The sequence below is a fragment of the Telmatherina bonti genome, assembly GCF_933228915.1.
Source record: "Telmatherina bonti genome assembly, chromosome: 11".
Lineage (NCBI taxonomy): Eukaryota > Metazoa > Chordata > Actinopteri > Atheriniformes > Telmatherinidae > Telmatherina > Telmatherina bonti.
In genome coordinates, this window is record NC_136629.1 from 17,684,610 (window position 1) to 17,711,155 (window position 26,546).

The 26,546-nt window shown below is 38.6% G+C and overlaps 1 protein-coding gene across 1 annotated transcript in view; it reads right to left on the bottom strand.

Annotated features, from left to right (window-relative positions):
• dntt (deoxynucleotidyltransferase, terminal) overlaps positions 1 to 26,546 on the bottom strand; it is a gene marked incomplete at both ends in the record, with an annotated part of 136,870 nt that overhangs the window by 76,854 nt on the left and 33,470 nt on the right. Inside the window, 4 exons of the mRNA XM_079249223.1 lie at positions 8,689 to 8,821; positions 11,224 to 11,347; positions 11,584 to 11,655; positions 16,268 to 16,438. Coding sequence (XP_079105349.1) covers positions 8,689 to 8,821; positions 11,224 to 11,347; positions 11,584 to 11,655; positions 16,268 to 16,438 — 500 coding nt within the window. The remainder of the gene's footprint in view (positions 1 to 8,688; positions 8,822 to 11,223; positions 11,348 to 11,583; positions 11,656 to 16,267; positions 16,439 to 26,546) is intronic.

Below are 26,546 nucleotides of genomic sequence, written 5' to 3' on the forward strand. Positions count from 1 at the left end.
TGGCAAAACTCACTCGGGTGCACAGCATAAATGTGTGCCATGAATAACAAGAACCAGAGGGAGACAGATAGATCATAGGCATGAATTTACTTCCAATTAGTGCTTGAGAACAACCTGATTTTTATCCAAATGTATACTTACTGTACTCTGTAACTAATAAAATGGTGGTTGTTTGGGGAAACTGACAGCATAACATAACACTTTTCATCCCATTATTTCAAATGTACTAGAATAAACACCTAACGCAAGACTAAGACGGAGACAGCATATAAGATTTATTTTCAACACTAAATCTGATTAAGTGTGCAATGTAACTCAGCATTACTCCCCACCTTGTGTTCTCTTCTCAGGGAATATTTGCTAAAAGAAACTTACCTTAACTAAACTTATCCCATCAGAACTCCCTTTCCAACTGTTACAACCCCCGATGGAGTTAGTCCAGGGGTACAAAGGGGTGGCAACATTAACACAAGGAAACCAGGAAGATGCACAAAAATGAAGGCTTTAGTTTGGAGCCGCTTGTCCTTAAAGGTAGAGTATGTAAGATTTTCAATATTTTTAAAATAAATTAACTAAAAAAATAACTACAATCATAATTAGTTTTTTTAAACATGTAGGTTCCAGTCTGTCCATACAAGTTTAATTAATGACAAAGACCTTTCTTGAATGTTTTCTGACCTGTAAAAAAAAAAAGTACTTTTTTCCACCAGTAGGGTGAGTATAAGCCCATTTATTGCAGAGCAGCTCTGAGCTACAGCTAACAAGCGATTCCTGCCCTCACTGGAACTGGCAAGGAGGAAGGGTGAAGGGTAAGTTTTGCTCATTACTGCCAACCTGTTGCTCATGACCTGGTGTTTGCCACCTGGTGGTGGAAAGAATTGCCTTGAAATCTTACTCTGCCTTTAAAAAGCATCAAGAGTCACAGACAAAAGCCAAAACAAACCCAACAACAAAAGCATAAACCAAAGCTGGCACCAACCCAGCTATAATCCCAAAAATGTTCAAACAGTACAAACAGTCAACCTCATTCAGTCAGTGAATGAACAAAGCGAGTAACGAACGAAGGTGCTCAGCATAATGTCCGGCCAATCAAGGGTAGGTGGGCGTGTGGGCAACCAATCAGCATCCAGCACATCAGTGCCAGGGAGAAAACCAGGTGTATCCAATCTCCCAGGTGATGATGATTTGAACGGTGATCAGCTCGATGACAGGCCATGGGCCATAACACCAACATCGACAGTGCCCTTCTTAAACTAAACTGGCCAAATCTCATTATTTCCTACCCTTTCTACAGTAGTGTTAGCAGCTAATGCTAATGTTAATTCCAAATTTGCAACTAGATTAGTTTTAATTACAGAAACAGTTTCTTTTTTTTAGCAACACTCTAAAAAGATTCTCAAGAGAGCATTTTATATAATTATGAAATATATTTATGCTCTAAAACACTTTTTTCTTTGTTTTTCTTCTAGCTTGGGATCAGCTCAAACACAATTACTCATGAGTAAATTTAGCTTAATATGAGGTAAGGAAATTAAAGGCCTGTAAATACCCATGAGTAGAGAAAGAAATATTTTATTTCTTAAATATTGGTAAGGTTTTTCACTATTTAAATAGGCTAGTTTTTATGACAGCTGTTGTTTTCCTTTCGGCTTTTCACCCTGAAGGGGTCACCACAGCAAATCATTGGCCTCTATCTACCAAGCCCTACTAACACAGTTGTACTTTGGCGCACATTTTACACTGGATTTCCCTCTAAGCATAACCTGTATTTATCCAGGCTCAGGACCAGCCCTCAGAGAACACTTGTGTCCCCATCGGGCCTGCAGCGTTGGCAACCAAGACCACCAGCCAGACCACCCAAGCCACCGCCACCCCCATGGCTAGTTTAATGACAGCAATAGCTTCTTTTCTTTGTTTGTTTGTGTTATTGCTGTTGTTTTTGTTTTGTTTTTTAAGCCAGCAATAATTTGATTGATTTAAAATTATCGGCACGAGAACCTTTAATATAATGTTTCAATTAGCCGGAACACAATGACTTATCAGCAAAATTGCTATTCAGATCAATGGAAGTGGTGAACCTTTAAGGTCTGTAAATTCCAGGAACAACAGAGAAATTAACAAGAAGAATTTGTTCTGGACCACTTTTTTATACTTCACAACAAATCTACATGGCAGGGGTCTGAGTTGGCTGTGTTTATGTGATGAAACATGTTGTATATTCTATTCTATTCTACAGTAATGCTTTTATCCAAAGTGATGTACATATGTACCCCGACAGGCACGTCAGAGGGAGTCGATGCCCAGTGTCTTGCCCAGGGACACTTCTGGAAACGATCCCCCAACCTTCGTGTTGAAAGACGACTGCTCTTCGTCCTGATCTACAGCCGCCCTGCATAGAATTGTGTTCTTCTTCACTGCCACAGCCATTTGTTCATAGTGTGTATTACTTGTTGTATATGTTGTGTAGCATATGTTCTACTCTGTACATATGACGAAGAATAATTTTCACAACATTGTCTTCTCAACCTTACCAAACCTTTTATGTCAGTAAAAAGTTAAAAATGACTTTTTTTTCTTCTTCTCGCGTTTTCACATTAACTACACATATGCATCAAATTGCTAAGCAATCACCCAACAGTTGGTGGACACAAGAGAGAAAATGTAGTATTCACAGTAGCAAATATCTTTTTATCAAGTGCAGCACACCAGAGCTGTGTATCTCCTACATAAAATCCTGGTGTGAATTGAGCAAGTCTATATTCTTTTGTTGCGTGACAGAAAATGTTAAATTATTAAATGCTCTGCACAAAGCCTATAAAATATACATGGTTATTTACAAATTTGTGTGGCCGACAATGCGACATATATGAATTATACAGATATAGGAAGTGTTGCTGCAGCTGGAAAGTCTACAAAATGAAGTCATCCGCAGGACAGTGAGGGTTGGGCTGTACTTAAAAGCAGAGGTCAGGAAGAACAAACAGCATCTTTTGTCACTATGCATCATTTTACCTTCTATCACCTGTGAAATCTAAAAAAGCAATGGGATCATCGGGAAGATGAAATGAAAACCACAGAAAGCATGAAGCATGTGTTGGCTGTAGAGACCAGAAAGACTGTTTTGCTCTTTGTAGTTGTTAGCTGATAAGAGAGACGGTTTTAAAAAACATGATACCCTGAACTAAACTGATAAGGTGCAGTTATCGTAGCTGTTGTTCAGGACAAACAAAGCAGCGAGACTCAGCCCCCAGTTTGAGGATTAGAGAGCAGACACCACTGGCCCCCCTCATCAGTGTCATTTTGAGTTATATTCCAGACAATCTGATGTTAAATAAGATCCACAGCAGGGACTTTCTGGCTTCATACTGAAATAAATATGCTGCTCTGTTGACACTGTGTGAGTCTCAGCGGTGGTAGGAGCTGCATTTTCACGCCTAATCTATTTTTAATCCCCCCCCCCCCCTTTCCACAAAACCGCTTTAAGACTTGCCACCCGCCTTCCACAGCTGTCCTTTCAATAAGGCTAATGTCAGTGGCATCAACAAATCCTCACCATGCTGTTTCCCTCTGAAGTGGGTGACAGCTTGAGCTTATGAAGCACAGCTCTTATTTTGTGAAACTTTTGGGAGTAGATATATCTCTTTGTGTGTCTTATCTGCAGATGAAAGCTTGGCTGAAGCCAAAAATAACTATTTAAGAAAGTGTATAGTATGTCTGTTTCCATTTTTGACAAGCGCTATCAGCTTAAAAGACGATACTAATGAGCAAGTCCTCACATTGGAAAATTAGAAGTAATGAAATTGAGCTTTGACAGGACTTTAAAAGGGAAGAAAATTTTTAAATATGCCACAATGACGCGTTTTAGGAGATTATTGGTGACACTGCAGGCATATTTGAGAGCATTTGAACTATTTTGTTGTGATTGGTCTCTAAAATGCCTCCGTGACAGGAGGGCGTGCTATTCGTCACAATAAAAGGTGAATTTCTTCTTCCTGACTGACGGATAATGTACAAGTCATCGTTCTTCAATTACAGCTCTGCATGACTCCAATTAGCTCCAGTGTAATGCTCCCCAAGTCTTCACAAACATGAAATGAGGTAGATGTGCTTCATCTCCCTCGGTTTGAATCCATAATAAACCCTTTCAAAAGGCTTTTTACACTCTGAAGCAGACTCCTGGCCAATAAATCATGGTCAGTTCCTCCCTTTTAGTTTTGACTCTATGATGCTTTAATCACCTTCTTCATCTCACTTATCACATTTTACCATTAAGCATAAATATCTGCCATAATTCTTTTTTGAGATGAGAAGTTTTTTTTTTATTTTGTTTTAGTGATGTTTAATAAGATTTTTGCTTGAGTTCTAAACTTAAAACCACAGATATTAAATATACAAATTCCATTCACATGTTAAGACAAAACTATGACTTTTCTGAGAGACATTTGCTTTTGTTTTGTTTCGCTTAATTTTGTTTTGTTTGTTTTTTTAACTGGAATTATGTGTGGTACTTTAAAGCGGCACAGTCTATGATCAGAATACTTCATGTTTAGAGAATCAGGAAATAATTCAGAAAGGAAAGCCAAGCTAGGAGATCCTAAAAACCAAATCTTCACCCTCTATAGCACAACTTTATCATGAAGTTTTGTAGCAGCTCAAGCAAATGTTATAAACCATGAAATTTTCTCCAAACAGTTACTGTAAGTACATTGTCGCAGCTTTGTCATCCAGAGAAAATTGCTACACCTCATTCATGCAGGATGACTGGTGCTTCATATTTGCACATGTTGTGGAAATTTTATATTCCAACTTAGATTTTCATATATTTTATAATCCTTAGCATGTACTAATTTCTGATGATTATTGTAGGTCTAAATAGGTCATGTTGAAGCTAAGAACTTAATCCTAGTTACACAGTGTCTGCTCATTGTCTTCACAGACATACATGATGCTAGGGTCTGGAGATGTCTGTACTCTGATCTGATTAACCCAAACAGACCATTCTTGTTTAGAATAACAGGTTTAGGGCAGGCAATTGACGCCTTTATGCGAGGGTAAAAGGATGGTTTAGTCTGAAACTCGGTTAGAGCATTGTCAGACTTTCCGCTCTGTCAGATCTCTGAACTGTCTCTCCAAGTTGCAATTTGTATTATTCTGTTCTTTCTTATTTTCCGTTCAACAAACTTTGTAACCTTTTTCACTTCAGAACCAGACTCCTGGTCATTGACAGACTTTTTTCCACAACACACAGGTTCAACCACACCAACCCTCACCCACCCAAACCTGCTAAGATGATTACCAAACCCGACGCGTTACCCATGTGTATCTACTGGTGAAATCTGGACCTGACCCTGTGTGTAACCCCCAAAACAGATGCAGTAATTGTAAATAGACCCCCGTCCATCCCCTCACTACATTATCTTTCTTCATGTAGTCAGGTATTTAATGAAAGTGTGTTTCATTCTTGCCATTTGCAATAAAACACGACTAAGATCACAAAATGTATTTTTGAAGGTTTGTTTTAAGCAAAGTTTACTCTTAGTTTTTTTTTTTTTTTACTTACGTATTACACTGAACCACCAAACTACCTCCCTGTAGCCTGTTATTTTGCAAGATTTATTCATTTGATTGGGAGACCGCTGTGCATAAATATCATCAACATGTTCTCCGTTATGAATCCCACAACCAGCAGTAGGAAGCTGGATGACAAGAACATTCCATGCAATAAGTGCAAAGTTTGGAAATACTCTGGCAAGGCTTCACAATAAAGGTGACCCCCAGTCCATAATAGATAATACACTTCTCATGCCCACAGAAGCCTTTCATCCAAAGACTGCTGGGATAGGCTCCAGCTTCCCCGCGACCCTTCATTGGATTAAGCAGTTAGGATAATGAATGAATGAATGCCCACAGAAATAAGAATATTCTCACCTGCTACCCACCTGTGCTAAATGATAATCTGCCCCTACCTGATGAAAACAACATTGTACCCATTGCAGGACTCTGCATCATGTCCTGTCACTGATCAGTTGTTACTGTCAATTCCATTATTCAGTACCAACTGATAAGGGCAAAGATGATGTGGTGCAAGACTAAGCATGTAGTGTTTCAGACAACCTTGATGCTTTTTTTTTTTTTTGCTTTTTTTTAGCCATTTAAGATGACAAATAAAAGCTTCTTTGTGGCCCATTCTGAACCGCTGTTAATCAGCTCCTCCAGTTAGAAATCCTTCAGGGTTAAAACAGGCTGACAAGAACTCTATTATGTGTCAGTATATAACAGCTCCTTAATAAACCCAGCTGAAATGAACTGAGATAAAACTATCAGTAGAGCTAAATTGACAGCTGACAAGCTCCGCTCATAGATCAACAAGCCATTATGTTATCAGCATGCCAGTACACATGTGGTAGAAAAATCTAATTACTGACTAAAGTAGGTTATTGCACACTGCAGGAAAACAGTCATGTAAGTTGTAAATTGACAAAGAAAGCTTTGTTTTAGTCAGTATTAATAAGCATTTAGCTATCATGTAAAATAAACTGAAAACTATGGATGAAAGCAACTTTTTTTGGAATTTGGATATTTTAATTAAAGATGCTTTCAATGTTCCTATAATAATGCAAAATAGTGGGATTGAACTAGAAGTCATGTGCACCATGTTTTGGCCCATGTGTGTCTACTAGAGCAGACATGGAGGAGTTATTGAACCAATGCTTTTTCTGGATGTATTGTCTGGTGGATAAATTCCCACCAGTCCTTCTGCTTCATTTAGGAATGTGTGAATGTGCAAAATAACTGATGCCAATCAAAGAAGCAAACTCTGGTCCGTCTAAAATAGTTCTCGGTCCACTTCAGGAGAACCAATAGCAGAACACAAACTACAATGTAGGACATTATGGGTAAAACGTGGAGCACTGTGCCAAATATCAAACTCTGCTGTTGACTCTTGTTTGGATTGTTGATTATTGGGCTGAATGACTGAAGTCTGAAGAAACAAGACATAAACAGTTGTTTTAAACAAGGACCTCAGTGGCATGTGGAACAACAGTTCACGGCCACAACAGCCTGGCACCTCCCCCTCATGATGGTCACCAACTTGAATGACAGTATCGCCATCTTTGAACCAGGATTTGATGCAAGTCAGTTAGTGTAGCTGTGTTGATCACTCTGACATCACCCAGGCTGATCCCAGAAGTGGTGGATGGGGTTGGGGTCATGGCTGCAGGCAGGTCATTTCACTTGCAATTTCTGGGGGTATTCTCTGATAAAACCCTGCTCTGGGGACGGGGCGGGCAATGTCATCTGGGAGGACAGAGTTCAATCCCAGACAGTGGAGATATGAGACTGCCAGTGGTGCAGAATCTCACCTCAATCTCTCTCAGCATTGAAATTACCTCCAATGATGACAAGTCCAGTTTTTTTTTTTTTGTTTTTTTTTTTTTTTGTTTTTTTTCCAGTGGGGGAAATACATCCCTGCCACTACACTGCCTCCAACAAGAGCTAAGCTATCAGCGCAGCAATGTGTCTCACGTTCTCCATGTTCTTCTTCACACTTGGACCATATGGTATAACTGCTTCATATGCATTGCTGCTAATCAGGCACCTGATTGCCAGCAGCTGGGGTACCAAATATTATCAATAAAACTTAATGGCAGAATAAGGCGGTTGGCATTTTCAGAGAAAATTTGGCAAGTTTCTCATGGGCACAACCAACGTATTCATCCTCCACATCCTAAACATACATTGTCCTTACACATGTGGAATAATTTAAAAGGGACATAAACAGGCCTTATAACAGTATAAGACCTATGGTAGCATAAGAGTTGTTACAGCACAGAAATTATTCACCCAAACACTGATTTCCTTATTTATTGTGCCAAAATTAGCATATAACATACGTATTTTAGTAAAAGCGATTTAGTTTAAAAAAAACAACAAAAAAAAACACTTGACGAATGGTTATATGTTGGAACCAGTACATTTTTTTTAAAATTTCTATTGTGCTTTATATCCAAAGACAAAAATTGGGGGAGTTCTGGTAACATGATGTTTGTGGGCCACGTACTAATAAAGGCCATCAGCTAAGCTGCGGCAGCTCATTGCCCCTGTTGAGAGGCAAGTCCATGTCCTCACTGCCAGACTGCGTTTGAATTATTTACTTCATACGCTGCTGGTTATGGCTGGATTTTTATAACACCACAGAGAAGAGTACCACATGCTTACTCAGGCACAAAGCACTGCTGATAGAAAAAAAAGCCATAGAGGGAGGTGCCATCTGTGAGCAAATAGTTGCACTCAGCAGGCTACTTTACAAGAGTGCCTGCTGTGCACTCTGTTGTTGACAATGTAATGCATTTGAGTGACTTGATGTTAAGGCAAAGCATGACGGACTGCAACTTTTCTATCAAGATCAAGAACAAAGGAATGAGACAAACATTATCTGCAGCTTTTAATGTGAGATTAATATATAAACAAGATTGGTTCATTGGATCCAATCATTTGAAGGCACCCACTTTGGTAGAAGTTGACAGTGAAAAGTCATAAGGGGGACAAACAGACCTCCTGAGATTTGGGCTTTCATTGTGCAAAACATTTATTATTTGAACAATAATGAGAGAAAAGGAAAAAAAATTAAAAGTGCTGCTCTATTTCATCAACATCAACACTGAAAGGAGAAGACAAGTCTTGTACCTGCGGAAGCCACCTGTCAGTGCGAGTATGGCATCCGGTGTGATCGCACGGACAGCTTCGTCAATAATGTTCCCCAGGGCCCGGGCCTCCGCTTTACTGACAGCCCTGGAGATGTCTCCATAATGCAGAAAACCTGCAGGGAAAAGACCATGTGGTTATTAGTCTGGCAGCCAGCCATCAATCACAGCCATTTGCTGTGGGGAAGAGGAGAGTCAGGGTGAATTAAAAGTAATGTAAAACTGTGATATGTTCTTCTGGCTGAAAGAAGGAAACTACTGGTGTACGCCGGCTGCAGACATAAAAGGATAAAAGTCTCCAGAAACTGTGTTCAGTGATGATTGATGCATTGATGGGTATCTCATTTTATGCATCTCACTTAGCATTTTCTCCCGTTTTGTGCCACATAAAAAGCAGTAATTTGCTTTTTTTCTTCCTTAAATGAACAGAGGTGCACCTCCAATTAATTAGAAAACCTTTAATGATATTTCTGCCTGCGCTTCAGTGAAATTAATGGGATGACTCCTGTTTCTTGCTTCAAACACATTCACTTTTTTTTTCTCTGCTCAGAGTGGAGTCCGCAATGCTCCAAATGATGGATTATTAGTGGTTTGATGGACACATCTATCAGAATTTGCAGTTTAATGGGAGCATTTGAACAGTAAAGAAACAAGTTTTTATTTACCATCTGATGCATCGTATGAGAATATGAATCCATCAAAATCCTCATTTAAACAAACCAAACAAAAAGATGAATAAGTGACAAATAAAGACACATTAAAAGATATGAATATGCATATTATTTGAATAAATGTGCTTTCTTTTGGATGACTTATGTCATCTGACTCTGTCCTCTCAGATTACGATAAATGTATCAACCAGTGAAACCACGACAAAGTATATAGAAATTATTATAAAAATACAAATATTAAATACAATTAGTGCAAAAGCAGCGTTTAAAAACCTAATCACACACTTGTTTCAATAAGAATTTAAAGGAAAGAAGCAGCTAGGTGCAGCTTATCAAGTGCAAGATAAAAAAGAAGCGTTAGTTTGCTTGTGTGTGGGCGTGTTAACAATGCCAAGGAGGAAAGACATCATAAACTGTTGCTGCCCATCAATATGATAAAGGTTAAAAGATCATTTCCAAACAATTTGTAGTCTATTGTTCTTCAGTGCGACAGAATAATCAGAATCAGAACAGACAAAAGTGAACGTTAATTCTAAGTTCCTACAAGTTGCTCAGAAAAAAAAAGTAAATAAAAACTCCAAAAACCACTTGTTAGAAACAAAGTTAAAAAGTTCATGACAGGACAATAAAAATTAAAAAAAAAAAGAAGAAAGAAAGAAAGAATTTAAAAACTCTAGTATTCAACAACCACTGCCCTGAAGGTTTTAGGTGCATCCCTGCTCCAACACGCCTGGTCCAGGTTGAATGGCTCCAACAGCTGGTTGTCAAGTTCTGCACAAAAACCGGTTTTTTAGGCAGGTGTGTGGAAGCAGAGAAACATCTAAAACCTGCAGGACAGTGGCCCAGGAAGACTGGAGTTCTAAGGAGCTCTAAGATAAACAAAGCTACATGGCTTCGCCTTGCATCAAGCTAACCTCATATCTTATGGAACAGTTGCCTTTGAATAAACACAACTATAGAGAGGATCCTCATAATGCAGAGCATCAACTTTAGAGAAGCCCTTACAGCATTTCAGTGCCAACACCTGATACCAACTGTCACGCATGGTAGCGGTAGTGGGATGATTTGGGCTCATTTTGCAGCCACAGAACCTGGACAGCTTGTTGTATACCAAAGTATTCAAGAGTCAAGTATGAGGTCATCAATCTGAGAGCTAAAGTTTTGCTGAGACTGCACAATGACCCCAAACACAGCAGCAAATCTACAGCAGAATGCCTGAAGAAGAAGAAAAGAGGTGTTTCCTAAACAAGTTCAGACCTAACCTTTGGTAAAGCTGTACATTGATCATATGACCATGATTTGAAAACGATTGAGCCAGAATTCTTCCACAATAATGTGTGAGACTGATAATAAAGAAAAGGGTTTAAGTTATTGCTGCTAAAGGTTTTATAAGCCACTGAATCATGCAATATGCTGTTTTTACACACTGTTCCTTTAATCTGATCAGGTTTTTGTTACAAAAAATAAAGATAGTATGATTTGTTATGCATTTGTCTGAGGATGCACTCACTTTATTCTAAGGTCTAGTGAGGACCAGACAATTTTCTATTGTGTTTTCATACACCTCAACAAATCAAAACTCTGACATTAGACGTATGCATTTTCCACGGTGTTTCTCCAGTGCAAACTATGCCATGTCTCATTTTGTGTCAGAAGCAACATATATCAATTACAACCTTGCATAAGAAGCTGTCTGAGGGACAAAAATAAGTCCTAAATTATACGCAGTTCTCCTAGAAAGTGAACAATTTAGCCTTTAAGTGTCTCTTTGAAGCAAGCTCATGTTGAAGTTTCCCAGTCTATAATTTGTCAAGTGGCTGAGTGGAGATGGAAAGATGTTGGTGTACCACTTTGTTGCATCCGGTTTAGATGAATGCTGGGCTCTGCCAGGACGTCGCTGAATGAGCGCATGCCTCTGCGGTACCACTTCTCAGCTGTCTTAGGTCCAACCCCAAACACACTTGTGAACAGCTGGCAGGAAACGAGGTAAGGGCGTAATCAAGAAGACATACACTGAAACGACAAGCTCTTCTCAGAAGGGGGTTAGCATTCAAAGATTCCAAGAGCTCTGTGTGCTTAAGAGATAGCAAATGCAGATTCCTTTCACTGGGATTTCAAAGCACCACCACTGAGAAAAAAAACAAATGATTGAGCTGTTTTCTTACTTTTTTTTTTTTTTTTTTTTTTTGTTCCATCCATCCACTGACCTTGAGTGTTTGATACCTTTCATCTGCAAGGATTTTCTCGACTTCAAATGAGCGGCCATATTGAAGGATCTCCTGGAAAACATAAAAGTAGATGACATTAGCGAGGAAAGTGCTTTCAGTGTCAACACCGACGTGTGTTCCCTAGTTTCTCTTCCATCTGCTATCAGCAAATGGTCCAAAATTGCTGCTCATTTTGAAAACCATTTCCACTTAAATCAGGTGTCCTCATTTCCATTTTGTTTCCAGAGATAACGACTTTGTTGTTGTGAAGCTTGGGATTAATACCAGTTAAATGCCAATCATTAAAAACGCCCAAGGTAATGTTTTCCCCAAGATTTCCATTGTTTGCTCTTAAAAATATCTTTAACTGTCTGCGTCGAGCCCCACTAACTTGCTCATCACATTCTAACTGCCATCATTATGTAAAGGTGTAAAATAAAGCAGCAATTATCGGGTGCATGAGGGGGAAGTGTAAAAGTAAGACTGGGTCTCTGTTAAGCTGCAGCATGAGGGGATGAAAGTCTGCACAAACGAAGCACTGCTCCCGAGTTTCAGACTGTGAGTACAGTGTAGTTTGAAGCAGCCTTCACTGCTCAGCGATGCATCCAGCCGTCCACGTCTGCTTTTCAACCCTCCAGCTAAAGCCAACCTCAAATGCAAAGATCATGCTTCACCACACTCCCTGCTCTGGGAAAGACCCCCCCCCCCCCCCCCCCCCCCCCCCCCCCCCCACACACACACACACACACACACACGCAGAAAAACACACACCGACTATTCATCTCCAACTTTGCTTCAGCACTTTCAGACTTTCATGTCAGTGGGTTTATATCCTCTCCTCACTTTGGATGTGCAGTCAGCAGCGAGCGCTTCAGTCGCCTCTGATAGTGTCACTCTGATGTTCACAGGCGCATCAAGCGTTTTGTTTTTCCTCTGTTTGGTTTCACTTTGTTTTTCCTGTCATGTCATTTTCTTGTTTTGAGCGGCAATCTGTTCAAAGAGACAACGCAGTGAAAGAAAACCCTCACCGCCGGGCGCGTCTGAATGGCGAACAAACAACACGGAGGAAAGGTCACTGACAGAAAGTCTACTTTGGTCTCGCTGGAACATTTATGTTACTTTGTTTAATGAATCTGCCTCTGCGCTGACAGATTTGACAGATTTGGAGACGCGCTGCGTGGATGTCAGAATGCCGGTTTGCAGGGCTCACCTTGTTTTCCTGCAGAGACTCTCAGCAAACATTTCTCAACTTCTCTGATGAGCTGTTGTGATTCCTGATCCAAGCTGGATGTGGGTGATGGGATGAAGTGACCTAATAAGACTTTTTCCTCTCAAAGACAATAAATCTGTGTGCTGCATGTGTATAAGAACTTTTTAAAACAACTTTTGCCCGTTCACTTAAAATTCAAGAACTTCTTATAGGCTATATATTTATGGATCGATTTATCATCTGAATTTTCTTTGACTTGCCTTTAGCAGCTGTTTGACAGCAGATGGGCTGGGCTGCAGGAATATTTCTTATTGCACAGTAAAATACAAGAAATAAATCCAAAGTAGTCGTAGGATTTTGTTTTTCAAACATTTGGTGATTTAGTAATTACCTTCATGTCGGCTGAATTAAGGATCCCATTTGTGCGGTGCATCCTATGATGCTGGTTTTCTGTTGTCTTTTTTTTTTACTTCATGGTTTTGATGTAACTCCAGTCTTTTTTTTTTTTATTCTATCATTTCTGGTCAACTTGAGATGAATTTCACCACAATTTTTTTTTAAAAACCTTTGAGTAATCTCAACATCTATAAAGTCTTTGTTTTTTTCTAATATTTGTATGTGCTGTGTTCGTTTTTACTTTGCTTCTATTTATTTTTTCATTTTCTTTGTTTTAATCTATCTAAAACCCTCCCATTTCCATACCTCTCAGCCAATCCCTGCAGGCTCTGGGCACATGTACAGGGCGTGCTTAAAACAGTTTCAACCAGTCTAAACCTTTTTCATCCAACTCTGACTGCAACCTCAACTAACCGTCGATTTTTGTCATGCTGGGATTCGTAAAGTCTTAAAGGTAGAGTATGTAAGATTTTCAATATTTTCAAAATAAATTAACTAAAAAAATAACTACAATCATAATTAGATAGGTTTTTTAAACATGTAGGTTCCAGTCTGTCCATATTTGATGTGTTATTAAATTACAAGTTTAATTAATGACAAAGACCCTTCTTAAATGTTTGCCTACCAGTAAAAAAAAAAAGAGTGCTTTTTGTCATTTGTCATTAATTAAACTTGTAATTTAATAACGCATCAAATATGGACAGACTGGAACCTACATGTTCAAAAAACTTTCTAATTATGATTGCAGTTATTTTATTAGTTAATTTATTTTGAAAATATTGAAAATCTTACATACTCTACCTTTAAAGCATGTTATGAACTACTGTCTCTTTATTTGACTCTATTAGCATCTTACACTACCCTCAGCTAAAATTTAATCTTAGCATGAATAAATCATTCCATTATACTGAGGTACATGAAAAAGATCAGAATATAAATTTTCCTAACAGGGTATAAATTCAAACTTAAAGGCCAATTAATTTTATACATTAAGCAAATAATTTTAATAATTTGTTTTGTCAGTGCTTTTTCTACATTTCCCATTAACCCTATTCCATGACGTATCATATATCATTGGCTGTGTGCTTACTGTGGCACACGTGGTGTCATTTAAGCATTACTGTCTGAAGAAAGTGCAGCTGAATGAGAAGCTAAATTTAAACAATTTAAGTGTTATGAAAGTAATAGAAAACTTAGGTATGGATGGTATAAAGATTGAGGATGACTACAAGAAAAAAAGAAGATATTGAAATATGCTGACAATACATCAAGAGGTGAAAGCCATTGAGATCTGATGTGCAGGTAGTTTGTACTTTCAAAGGTCAAATGTCAATACCTAATTAAGGACACTGAGAAGACAAAGTGTGGCACAGATTCAGAAAAAAAAAAAGAGAAAGGGGAAGAGCAAGAGATAGGACAAGGGTCAACATCAGACTGACTTTTAGTCACAGGAGAGAGCTCAGAGTTTAGGTATTTTGCTAGCAGAATGCAGAATTAGCCGTCATTGGGGATGTTTTGTGAAACTCTCCCAAAGTTCTGCAACTCATTTTTAATGATTATTGTAAAACATTTATTCAGCTAAAAGGTGAAATTCTTCATCTCAAATGTATTAAGAGCAAAAGTTACTTTGTTTTTTCTTGAAAAGAAAAGACTGAGAATATCTCTGCTTCTTGGCAATTCTTTATCAAAAACAAAACAGATTAAAAACAAACTCAAAAGAAACTTCTAGGATTAAATGTATTCAGTTGTATTTTTAATCTGGATTATTTGTCCTTAAAAACTGGCTAGTGGAAATTCTGAATGGTCAAAATCTAAACAGGTTCTTTTAGAGATCGGTTCTTGCATGCTGCAACAATAAGCATTTAGATATTAAAGTGGTGCAATAAGTCTGGTGTCAATTAATAATTACTTTACACAATGAAACAATGATACTGTCATTTTTCACTCGCATTCGATGAGCCCTTCATTGCTGTTTCAGTACCCCCTTTACCATTTCTTTCTGATGCACAGGAAACTGCTACATAGCTGCTTTTTGTCAGCAATCCTTTGTGGTGTTCTGCACAAAGTAACAACAGTTAACAGTGATTGAAACTTGATTCTGCTGTGCTGGTCAGAGTTTACGCAGTATACAATGAAAACTATTTTGTGGGAGAAAGATTTTTATTTTCTATATTACCATGGCAGCACATCCTGCCTGCCACTTCTATATAACCAGCTCAGGAAACCATGCACGTCCTACAGTGACACTGTGGTGACACTGTCAGCATTCACAACCAGCAGACCAAGCATGAAGCTAGGCGTAAAAATGTTGAGAGTTGGTGAGTTAGGTAATCAATCGCAGTAAATGCTTCCTTTTGTCTATTTCATTTACAAGAGATGTTGGGAAATCAGTTCCAGGGGATAAAAACAGAAGCAATCTCTGTCTTAAACTCATAAAATGAATCCAAAGCTTTGTTTACTTTCTTTTTGGTGTGGCTCAATTTGGTCAAGAGTTCCTTTCTTGACAACCCAATGAGACAAAGTTCAACAACTGGACCCTATATGCAGGGTCAGGTGTCATGGCGTCTTGATGAAAGGATTTTCAGTGCTACGTTGAAGGCACCTTGAACAGACTCTGATTCCCTTCACCTATATCTCTGCCTTTTTAAGCAGCAGTCCTTCCTCCTTCTGAAAGCCAGATCGTCAGAGCTTTTTGCCCCTCCACACATAAAACCTTTTATATATCTTCCTGACAGCCTGTGAATGACCTGTTTTTCCTCCTCCTGGTTTCTGAGCCTGCCTGCCCTAGTCTGGTATTCTGCCTTCGCTGATACATTTCCTGGATTTTGGATCACGTCTCCTCCTTCCCTATTCCCTGTTCCAGACACTACTCCTTCGTGTACGTTACAGCCACTCTGCAGAACCATCTCCTAATCTGATTTTTCAAGAAGACTCATCTGGTTTTTTTTTCATCTCCGCAGAGAAACTAGCTGGTTAGTACGTACTGACTCTCCAAATAAATCTCTACGTTTGACAGTCCTGAGGTTTTCTGAGTTTTTGTAGGTTCAGGCTGATGAAGACGTTACATCTGGGCCATACCTTTATGACAGCCTTGGTGTGTTCGCCCAGGCAGGGCAGGTCCTGTGTTGCCCGGAGACACTGCACCGCCCAGGGTAGACTCTTCAGGACGGATGCAGCTCTTCTGAAGGCCAGGCATGAACCATCAATCTCATTGAATTCACAGCTCACTGCAAGCACTTCCAATGCATCCTATAAGAAGAAGCAGGCGAGGACAGGTGAGGGAAGATGGAAGGATAATGTAAGAAAGATGAGATTTCCTCCCATATGTGTGGTAAGCATTGTATCTATCTTACTGACTAAGTCATTCTATCTTTAAGTATTTAAACAGTGAGAACAATGAGGAAAAAGAGGACAACAGTAGGTCAAGCAGAAGTGTTTCATATGTGCACTCACATGTGAGATGCACTGAGCCATGAAGAAAAAAACAGAGACAGGAGCTCCCTCCATTTCCCTCCTCCAACCTCAATTCTCCATCTGTGTTCCTGTTCTTGTATAGTACCTACAGCTTGTTGCGTCTCTTCTGGATGACCTGACAGCCACCTTAGATGCTTCACACACCAGACAAGAACCCGTCAATTTTCACATGTTGGGCTCCCCAGGAGGCAACAATGGACTTTGCCTTTTCAAAGGTGACATGCAGTGTTTGCTCCAACGGGCAGAAACAAGGACCCCAGATAAATGACTGTTTCTTTTAGCATGCATACAGATAGCATATTAGTCTATAAGCCACTGTCTAACCCAGCCTCAGAATTGATTGGCTAATGTGCTTCTTGAATCAAAGAACCAAACAGATCAGAATCCGCATGTTCAGTTTGCGTTTGCAGAACCTGGCAAACAGAAACTTTTGAGCAATATCTGATACTTTTTAATAACGTAGATGTTTTCATTTGCATTTTTTATTGCGATATTTAGTTTTTGCACAATTCTAGGTGTAATGGAAACACACCTATTGACTGATATTCCACAGTGCAAAACCACCATCCACCTTTCTCATAAGGACTTTTAAATATGCTGCATTTGTGCAAAAAAGAAAAGATCACATCAAAGTTGTAACATTTTCAGAAACTTAATTTAAATAGTTTTACAGACCCTTTTCACACAATGAAAAACATTATGTAAGAGTTTTACAAGACTAATTACAATGCTGCTACCCACAAAAATCCCATCATTTAACTATTCTTTTAGCTGTCTTGTAACACAGGTTTTCCTTTATGACCAAAAAGTTCTTTTTTTTTTCTCCAAGTTTTAATTTTTAAATATTTTTATTTTATATCAAATATAAGAAGGGAGAATAAATAAATAATAAGTATGTAATATAAATATCTCTCAGCACAGCAACCGACAAACAGAAGCTGGACCACTTCATGGTTTGTCCTGCCGAGGTGATGAGCTACTGTTGCAGAACCAAGTGAAGAAAAACAAGGCACAACAGAAGTGGTGCATCATCCTCATCATCAACATCACCGCTGCCATTCAATAACTAAACAAGTGATTCTGTCAAATGTGCTATGATGAACGTCTGTTAGATGGAGCCCATTTGTGCTGTGAGGAAAGCAGGAGCAGTAATAGAACTTCTAATAGACATAGGTTTTTGTATTATAGCAACACAATTGAAGTGTTTTTCGATGCTACATCCATCTAAATAACTAGTACGACTACTAAAGTGGTTCAAGGAAGAACTGGCTAAGAGAAACAACTGCGCATGATGATATGATCTGCTTCAGCTCCGCGCACAAACACACATAAAACCAGAAAGGAAAAAACAAAGGAGATAAGCACACCTGAAAAATCCTGGAAAAGTATCGTGGCTCATTATAGACACACATAATGTGTCAGTGCCCTCCAGCATTTTCTCTTATGTGTGTCTCCATGACAGAGGTGTGGTAATTGCCTTTTTTTTCTCATCAAATTGTTCATGTATAGCACACCACTGTGGTTATTTGATTGGTTTTACTCTGTTGCCTCCAACAACAATTCTCAAACAAAAACAAAAAAGAACAAAGAACGCTGCCCTCTGTGTTGTTTCCTGTTCTTATTAGAAAACCCATTATCACCAGCCCTGTTTCCTTCTTTTTACCCTGTTTGTTTTCAGCTTCTGGCCAGTTTTTCTCATAATCTGAACTCCTGTTTTTTCAAAGCAGATTATTTCAATTATTTGGGAAATAAACAGAAGTGTGGCTACTAGTTATACTAACATTTTAGTTCTTTTCAAGTGTCTCAATAAAAAGATATGCAACACACAGATCTAAATGCAGGCGCACAAAAAGCTCTTAACATGAGCCATAAACTGATTTGGTCTTCTGACCACTGACATCTGAAACTGAAGTCCATGACTTCAGAAGCAGTTGACTCCAAATGAGTGAATGATTTAGCAGCAATGAACTTCTTCTGTTTCAGTTTTTAGATTTGCATAGGAATGAGTGAGGGTTTCATTGGGTAGGTAATCCTATTAGTGGTGTTCATGCGGCATTTTCTTTTTTGTTATTTAAAAAAAAAAAAATGTGGAGAAACTCCGTTCATAAATGCTCATTACCAATTATACATAAATTAATTTGCACCTGTTTAAAAAAAAAGTCACAATCGGTATTTGTTCTGCACCATTTAAATATTTCATAGCTCAACATATATCATTTAATGAAGCTATAATTAGACATGCCAAATGAAAACATTACAACATTTCCAAATTACTGGGGAGGGATTAAAATATGCCTCCATTGCACATTATTTTATGGACCACTCGATGTCCTTGCACACAGTGCCTCATTTAAGCCATTTTTTGTAATCAAGTGTCAAAGCTTCAACAAAGCATCAATCAGCCATCGACAGATATGCGACAGGAGGCATGTGAACATAAGAAATTACTTTTAAGGCACCTCCAGAGTCGGTTAAACCAGTATATAAGATAACAAAGAGTAAAACTAAGACTCAAGGGAAATAAATAAGGTTAGATGATGTGAAAACAACGATCTGGCAAAAAACAACAGAAACCAAGGGGTATATATTTACCAAGGAATCAAATGATAAGACGATGAATAGGTGGGATGGTTGGCCAACACGAATTGAGTGGACAGAAAGTAAAGTGATCTAAAGCAACAAAGGGACAGGCTCTAAACAACAGAATAAGGCATAAAACAAACCAGAATATTAATCAATTCTAATAACACAGTTACAAACAAAGCAGCATAACCATCCAAAGACAGAAACAGAACTAACACCATCTTAATAGATTACAACAAAAAACTTAAAATTGACAAACAATCTTAAGTTTTTTTCTATCTTTTTCTACTGATGTGTTTATCGGACATGCATCAGGTACACTGACTGGAGAAACAAAACCTATCTAAAGGTAAGTTTTCTTTTTATTATATTACACATTTTCCCGAACTATTATCAAAATAAGCTCTTTTGTATTACTGATCTACTTTATTATAATCGGAAATTATCAAAAAATTTTAAAATGTGACACAATGTATAACATCAGAAACCAAACATGGAGCCAAATCTCATCTTTCTGTGGAAATGTGAACTAATTTGGTCACAGATTAAATGCCTGCTGTATTCCTGTCCATCTGAGATGAGCTCCTGCCCAGAACACATAATAATAACATATGATAAAGTTTCAGCTGAAATATATGTTGACTGACAATGTTTTGGGTTTTTTTCAGGGTACTGATAAGGTGCCACTTGAGGGTCCTGCGTATCATGTGTGGTTTTCATCTCTGACCTCTATTTTTGCAGATTTCTCCAGATTTTCTAAATGTTTTCACAGCATTAATCTGCAGATGATCGGGAAAAAATACAACAACAAACCTCTTTGTAATCTTTCTGTGAGAAACTGTTTTAATAGGAACCACAAGTTAATCTGCTGTCTGTTCTTAAAGACTTCTTGTTGAGTTTTAGTGAACTTAAAACATTTAAAGTACCACCACTAAATTTGGCAGATTTTCACACTATATAATAAAGGCTAATTTGACATCCATCTTGAATCAGTCCAGTGCTAACTCTTACTCTTTCTATTCCTCACCTCTGCTAACGGTCTCTTGCATTTCTTTGCTGAATCAGCAATGACCAACGCTCAAAACACCCTGTTTGTCAATAACCGTTTGCATGTGAAGTGGTGCTGTAAAGGAAAATGCAGCTGTAATGTAATGCTCAGGCTGGAATACAAAATCTCTAAAGTGCAGTTTTTGAACCCAGAGATGCTGCATGGCAAAAACTGCTCCAAGAATGTGCATAATAAATGTCAGTCTGCCATTAAAATGAGTCAGAAGCACAGAGTGTTAAGGTCAGAAACTGAGGTAGTTTTGGCTTAAATGGAAAGTCCTTCTCAAAGATTACTCTGAGGTCCTTCAAGTGAAATGGAAGAAAAGGTAACATCAACCTGAGTTATGTTTGCTCTTTTTATACCTAATCTTGGCACCCTCACCTGTCACCACTTATTATGCTGATCAATATTACACTATAACTTTTGTGTGTTTTTATCTTTTTTCTTTTTGTTTTTTTTTTTGGTTTTTTTTTGCTTCCTGTAGAGGAACTGGAAATGAATCTATAAATAAGCTAAACATAGTATTTAGCTAATGTGTAATAATGCTACAATGTTGATATTTCACCATTCATGTTGAATGTGATCAAGAAAATGATGACAAAATAAATGCAAGTTGAATGCCGCACAACCTGTCTGTGCAGTGTACCTGAAAGACCAACACTAAAAGCTACCACAAAACCTAAAGCTGAGGAGGGCTAAATCAAGGCTTTGAGCTTAATGCAGCTTAGTGTTAGCAGAGCCAGACTCCAGCACATTTCTGCCTTCCTTTCCTCTCCTCCAGCCAAACTGCCATCCGAGGTCACTGCACCACCCATCGTCCTGTGTTGATATGGTGCCTCAGGTCAGTGAACAGCAGACTAAGTCCAGCTCACCCAGGAGAGGCACTGACCCGTTTACTGCAGCACATGGAAAGGAAACGACCCTATATATATCACACAAACAAACACTCACGAGGACACAGCTGGGCTCTCTTCACAGCATGCAACAAATAGGAAAAGCAAGCTTGTGACTGGATAGGTTACAGGGCATGCATGTGTTGTGGAAGTGTTTAGAGAGCAGAATGTGTTACAAGGAGGTTGTGTAAATGTGTTCGGATCATTGGTTTGGAACGCCCAGAACATCAAATATCTGACGTTGTGGCAAAGACCAAGAAATATGTTGTTTCTTGTTTGCCATGTTTTTAGCCAGAATAGCCAAATCTTTGTAGACAAACATTCACATGATATGATGCACTAACACAGCTGTGAAGCAGGTTTTACAGCCTAACTGAGAGTGTAAATTTGTAAAGGCTACAAATAAACTCAGTGATAGCCTTGGCACAATTGTTAATGCCATAATTTAATAAGAGACCCAAATTGTGGAGTAGGCCATATGAACAAGACCTACATGAATAAATTGTGTTTACCTGAAAAACTCCAATTTCCACATGGTATTCAAGCTGGGGTATTCCACTGTTGCAATCAATTTGTTGAAGCAATCAGTGTGATTGGAACTGGCTGTTTGTGGATATTCTTAATTAAATCATTTGAAGGGAATGCATGTTCGAGCATCAAGGTTTATTCATCGCTGGACTTGAAATACCCTGATTTCTGTCTTGACTTGTTTGTCTCCTCAGACACAGCTCGGTTGTTGACATCAGCACATTGATGTTGCTGTAAAATCACTACTACGCTCAGTAATCTTCACTGCAACATTTTTCACACATAAAATATTTCAGATCTGCCTTAATTGCATTGAGGCGATCCCTTTTTTGTTATTTTAAATAAATATTTCAATAAGATTATCTAAGCAACAGGTACAGCATGAATGAAGATGGAGGACAGAATTTATTTGTAATGTAGGGTTCAGGGACAGCGTATCTCTGTTACTATAGAAACAAATTGTTTGTTAAGTCAGACAGTTAACAACCATGTTTATGCAGATAATTTGATAAAAATTTGGCATCAGGCTACAATTCTATCTCTCCTTGAGCATATTTTATTTTCTAAAATTCATATCTAAATGGTGAGTGATGAGCATCACCAGTGGCTGCTGGAGTGGTGGAGCAGACAGGCAGCATATTGTGTTGCTTCATGGAGCAAAATGGGAACTTTGCAGCTAGAACACATCATATCAGATTAACTGGGTAAGCTTTCAAATCAAATCAATTTTTATTTATGAAGCGCTTTTTTTTTTTTTTTTTGCTGAAAAGCAACACAACGTGCTTAACACACGTCCTTCCTCTGTTTCTTCCTCCTAAGAACGCTAACTTCTATTTTGTGTGTTTTCACTAAATTTAAGTATTATAAATTCAAAACATCTGGCTTGACACTGTTGTGAGAAAAATATGCAGCCTGATTGTGGCCCCCATCTGCATGTTTGCTTGGCCCGTATATGTCCTTGATTTTTAGCATTGACTCCACTCATGTGGCCCACAAGGAATTCCCAGTTATCCATCACCAGGCTGCACCGTATGTGGCCCACAAGACCCTTCGCATAACCCATGTCGAAGCCTGCAACTGACATCTGGGCCACATCTGGCCAACGCAACACTTGTCAATGATGTAACTGAGGAATGAATGCAAGAAGTAACCCAAACTAGGTCTGAATCTGCCTGCTATCTGGGATATAATCAAATATGCTGACCCATACATAAACTTAATTCTTACTAAAGTTTACTTTGAATGTAAAAAAAACTGTTCAGATTTGTTCTTGTACTGGTAAATGGCATACTCTTCACAAGTTGAAAAGCAGTACCAATTGTCCATAATTTGCATAGGTAAACTGTGTATGAAAACTTTATATATTTTCCAGCTAATTATCTCTTGTATCCATGACTTATGACAGCTAATAGACAGCTGTATGCCCACCCTGCCTTCCAGCTCCCGCTGCTATAAATCCCAAAGCCGACGGGAAAAGTGATGGAAACAGGTTGGACTGTTATGCATGACTCTTCAGTGCAGCCTCCAAACTATTAATAAAAGTTCATAAGAACAAGACTGAGTAGCCTAAAGCATCCATATATGTACTCATCATTCTCTGTAAATATGCAGTCATAAAAGACTTGGTCCCTCTGCATTTCTTGCAACAACAGTAAATACGAACTTTGTGTTCAGGACTGAGATGAAGAAATGTTTAGTGTCTAAAATGGATGATACAGTTCCAATGAACTTAATGTGAACTAAAGTGTTGGGGTGTTCTATTTTTTCGACCACAAAATGCTTTATAAAGTACCATATATAACAAATCTGGCAGGAACACAACTGTAGTTTTTAACTCTTGTAATTCAATGAATGTATCTTAATGACCGAATACAACATTCATATTTTGTTCAAATATGAGGAAAAGAAATGTGAAAGCCACTGTCACTGTAAAAGAAAAGTTAATAAACTACTAGATGGGAGTAATTCTCACACACTGGTGCTCTAAGAACTTCTGGTGGATGAGGCCCAGTGCTATAAAACTGCCTACAACATTTAGTAATCAGAACAATTCCACATGTTTCGCAAGTATTTCCTTTGTCAAGATGGAAATTCCTCATGAGGTGGAATAAAGTGGGCATGTAGTGCAATTATATGCAGTGTTTTTAACCAGGACACATGTTTGAGACCAACATATAACTATAGTTGTGTGTCTGAGTTACACTCAGTCAGTAAACACAACACTTCACTGAAACTATGGTGACCTACTGACTGGGTTTACACAAAAAAATCATAATTATTGGAGCTAAAATGCCTTCCTTTCGCATTCTATGCTGTCAGCTTGGTGACAAGTAAGCAGAGTTACGCATTGTCTGCATGAACAAACAGTCCAACATGGTTTACAGAGATGGACCGTCTGTGCAGAAATGATTAAAGAAAAAATGGGAAGGATTCTTGTTGTGAATGATTTATCTTATGAGTTTGGATTCTTAATTTCACAAAAATAAAACTACAGGACTGAGAAAAACATATTAAACTTGGAATGCTGCTTCTTTTGTGGAGTCATATCAGGGCAATAACCTGCTCAGATGTCCCCTTGCTGTCTCCATCTGCCTTTCACAGCAAGAAAATGAAGCAATGCCCTCAGAAACATTGGTGAAGATGCTTCAGCAGTCATAAAATATGAGTGTTTCCCCAAAATAATTATGTCACTGAGAAAGGAAAGGACATCTTCAGAATAAGAACAGCGTTAAAGGAGTTGTTGCATTTCTTTGACCCCTGACAGAAAACTTTCTGAAATGAGTAAAACAAAAACAAACCCGAGACCAAATTTAATGATTTGATGAAGACTTTAACTTCTGATGAAGATGACTTTAACTTTAAGACCTCACGCAGATGAACACGCTCACACACACACGCACGCACACACACACACACACACACACACACACACACACACACACATACATAACAGCAAGTCTGACAACTGTCGTGGAGGGATCGGTCTGCATTGGATAATCCACCATGCATACGTGCTTATCTAATTAATGAGGACTTAAGGCTGGTAGGGGAACTTAGTGTGCGGGGACGTTGATATAGGACACCGATTTACCCCCCACCACCGGATACCACGGATATGCCTGCGAGCCGTGTTCACACAGCAGCCCGTCTCGCTGCATGCACAAAAAGAAACCAAGAAAGGAGGTCAAAGAACCCACTGAGAAGAGTTTTAATGTGGTTAGCATCCTGGAGGTGGCTTTTATCCCTCCTGTGTCTGATGAATGATTCTGAATCTTCTCTCGTTTCCTTTTTTTTTTACACAGAGCATGAAGAAAATGGGGTGACGCGCTCTGTACAAACCCCATCAAAGGAAAGTTGGAGGCATTCTGATCTGAAAATCGGGAAGAAAGGGTTGCAGAATTGTACCTTTCCACAATCCTTGATGATAACAAAGACAGAAACCAGCAGCTGAACTTTCTGTTTGCTGCCTTTTTGAGTTATGACCTCCGCTTGGTGAAGGACTGCATCAGTCTGATGCACCGAGTGTCAGTGTCCCTCCACCCATCTGCTCATCCGTGACATTTCTGTTGTCAACATGCTGGAGGCCTTGCACTGCAGGGTGTTTGCTCTTTTGTATCCAAGCGTACTGTACGTACGAATATGTGAGCATGTGCTGCTATTAGAGAAACGCCACATCCATCAGCCATGACACAAACATCAATTTTTGTGTTTTTGTATGTCAGACTTATGGGGTGAAATTATGACTGAAGACTCGAGGCTACGCAGATGGAAAAAAAAAAAGAAAGAAAAAGAGTGGGTGGAAGATTGACTTATGTGCATGAATACGGTGTGGATTTCCCAGTCACATCGGCAGTGCACAGTATGAATGGGTATGTGGGGGTGAGGTGGTGTTAGACATATCGAAAGGGCAGGCAAAAATGATAAGGGTGTGAAAGAGAGGCAGAGGGATAAAGATGGAGCAGGGATGTAAAAATCAATAATGCATGGCTGTGGAATGAAGGGCCGCTTGCTGTCAGTGTGTGATTGACACCTTGCTGGGGTGCTGTTGCTGAGATGATGCTCATCCACCTTGTGTCTTACAAAAGTAGTCACTCCGTTGCATTTGTATGTTGGAAGCTGTCACTTTTGGGGGTTTTGTGCTATTAAAAAAAATTATTCATTTAATCTACATAAAGTTATTTTGAAAAATTCTCAAACATGAAAAACAAATGCATTTCACTCCCTTTGCGCTAAAACCTTTAAGGATGCTTTGATTCTATCCCTCACCCTTACAGGTGGAGTATGTAAGATTTTCAATATTTTCAAAATAAATTAACTAAGAAAAATAACTACAATCATAATTAGATAGTTTTTTTTTAACATACAGGTTCCAGTCTGTCCTTATTTGATGTGTTATTAAATTACAAGTTTAATTAATGACAAAGACCCTTCTTAAATGTTTGCCTACCAGTAAAAAAAAGTGGTTTTTGTCATTTGTCATTAACTAAACTTGTAATTTAATAACGCATCAAATATGGACAGACTGGAACCTACATCTATCTAATTATGATTTTAGTTATTTTATTAGTTAATTTACTTAGAATATATTGAAAATCCACCTTCAAATGGGACATTGTTACTTTTGTAATGCTCATTTATGTGCATGTGCATTATGTCCTGCTGGGCAGGATTTTTACTGTATGGCACTTGAGATTGACCTGAGATTCTGTGTTAACGTCCAAATAATAAACACTTCTATGACCTGAATTCATGCCCATGTGGAAAGGGCCTTAAAGAGTGTTCACTGAAATTTGATTTTTAACAACTAGGTTGGTTGTGTAGCATTTTTGGA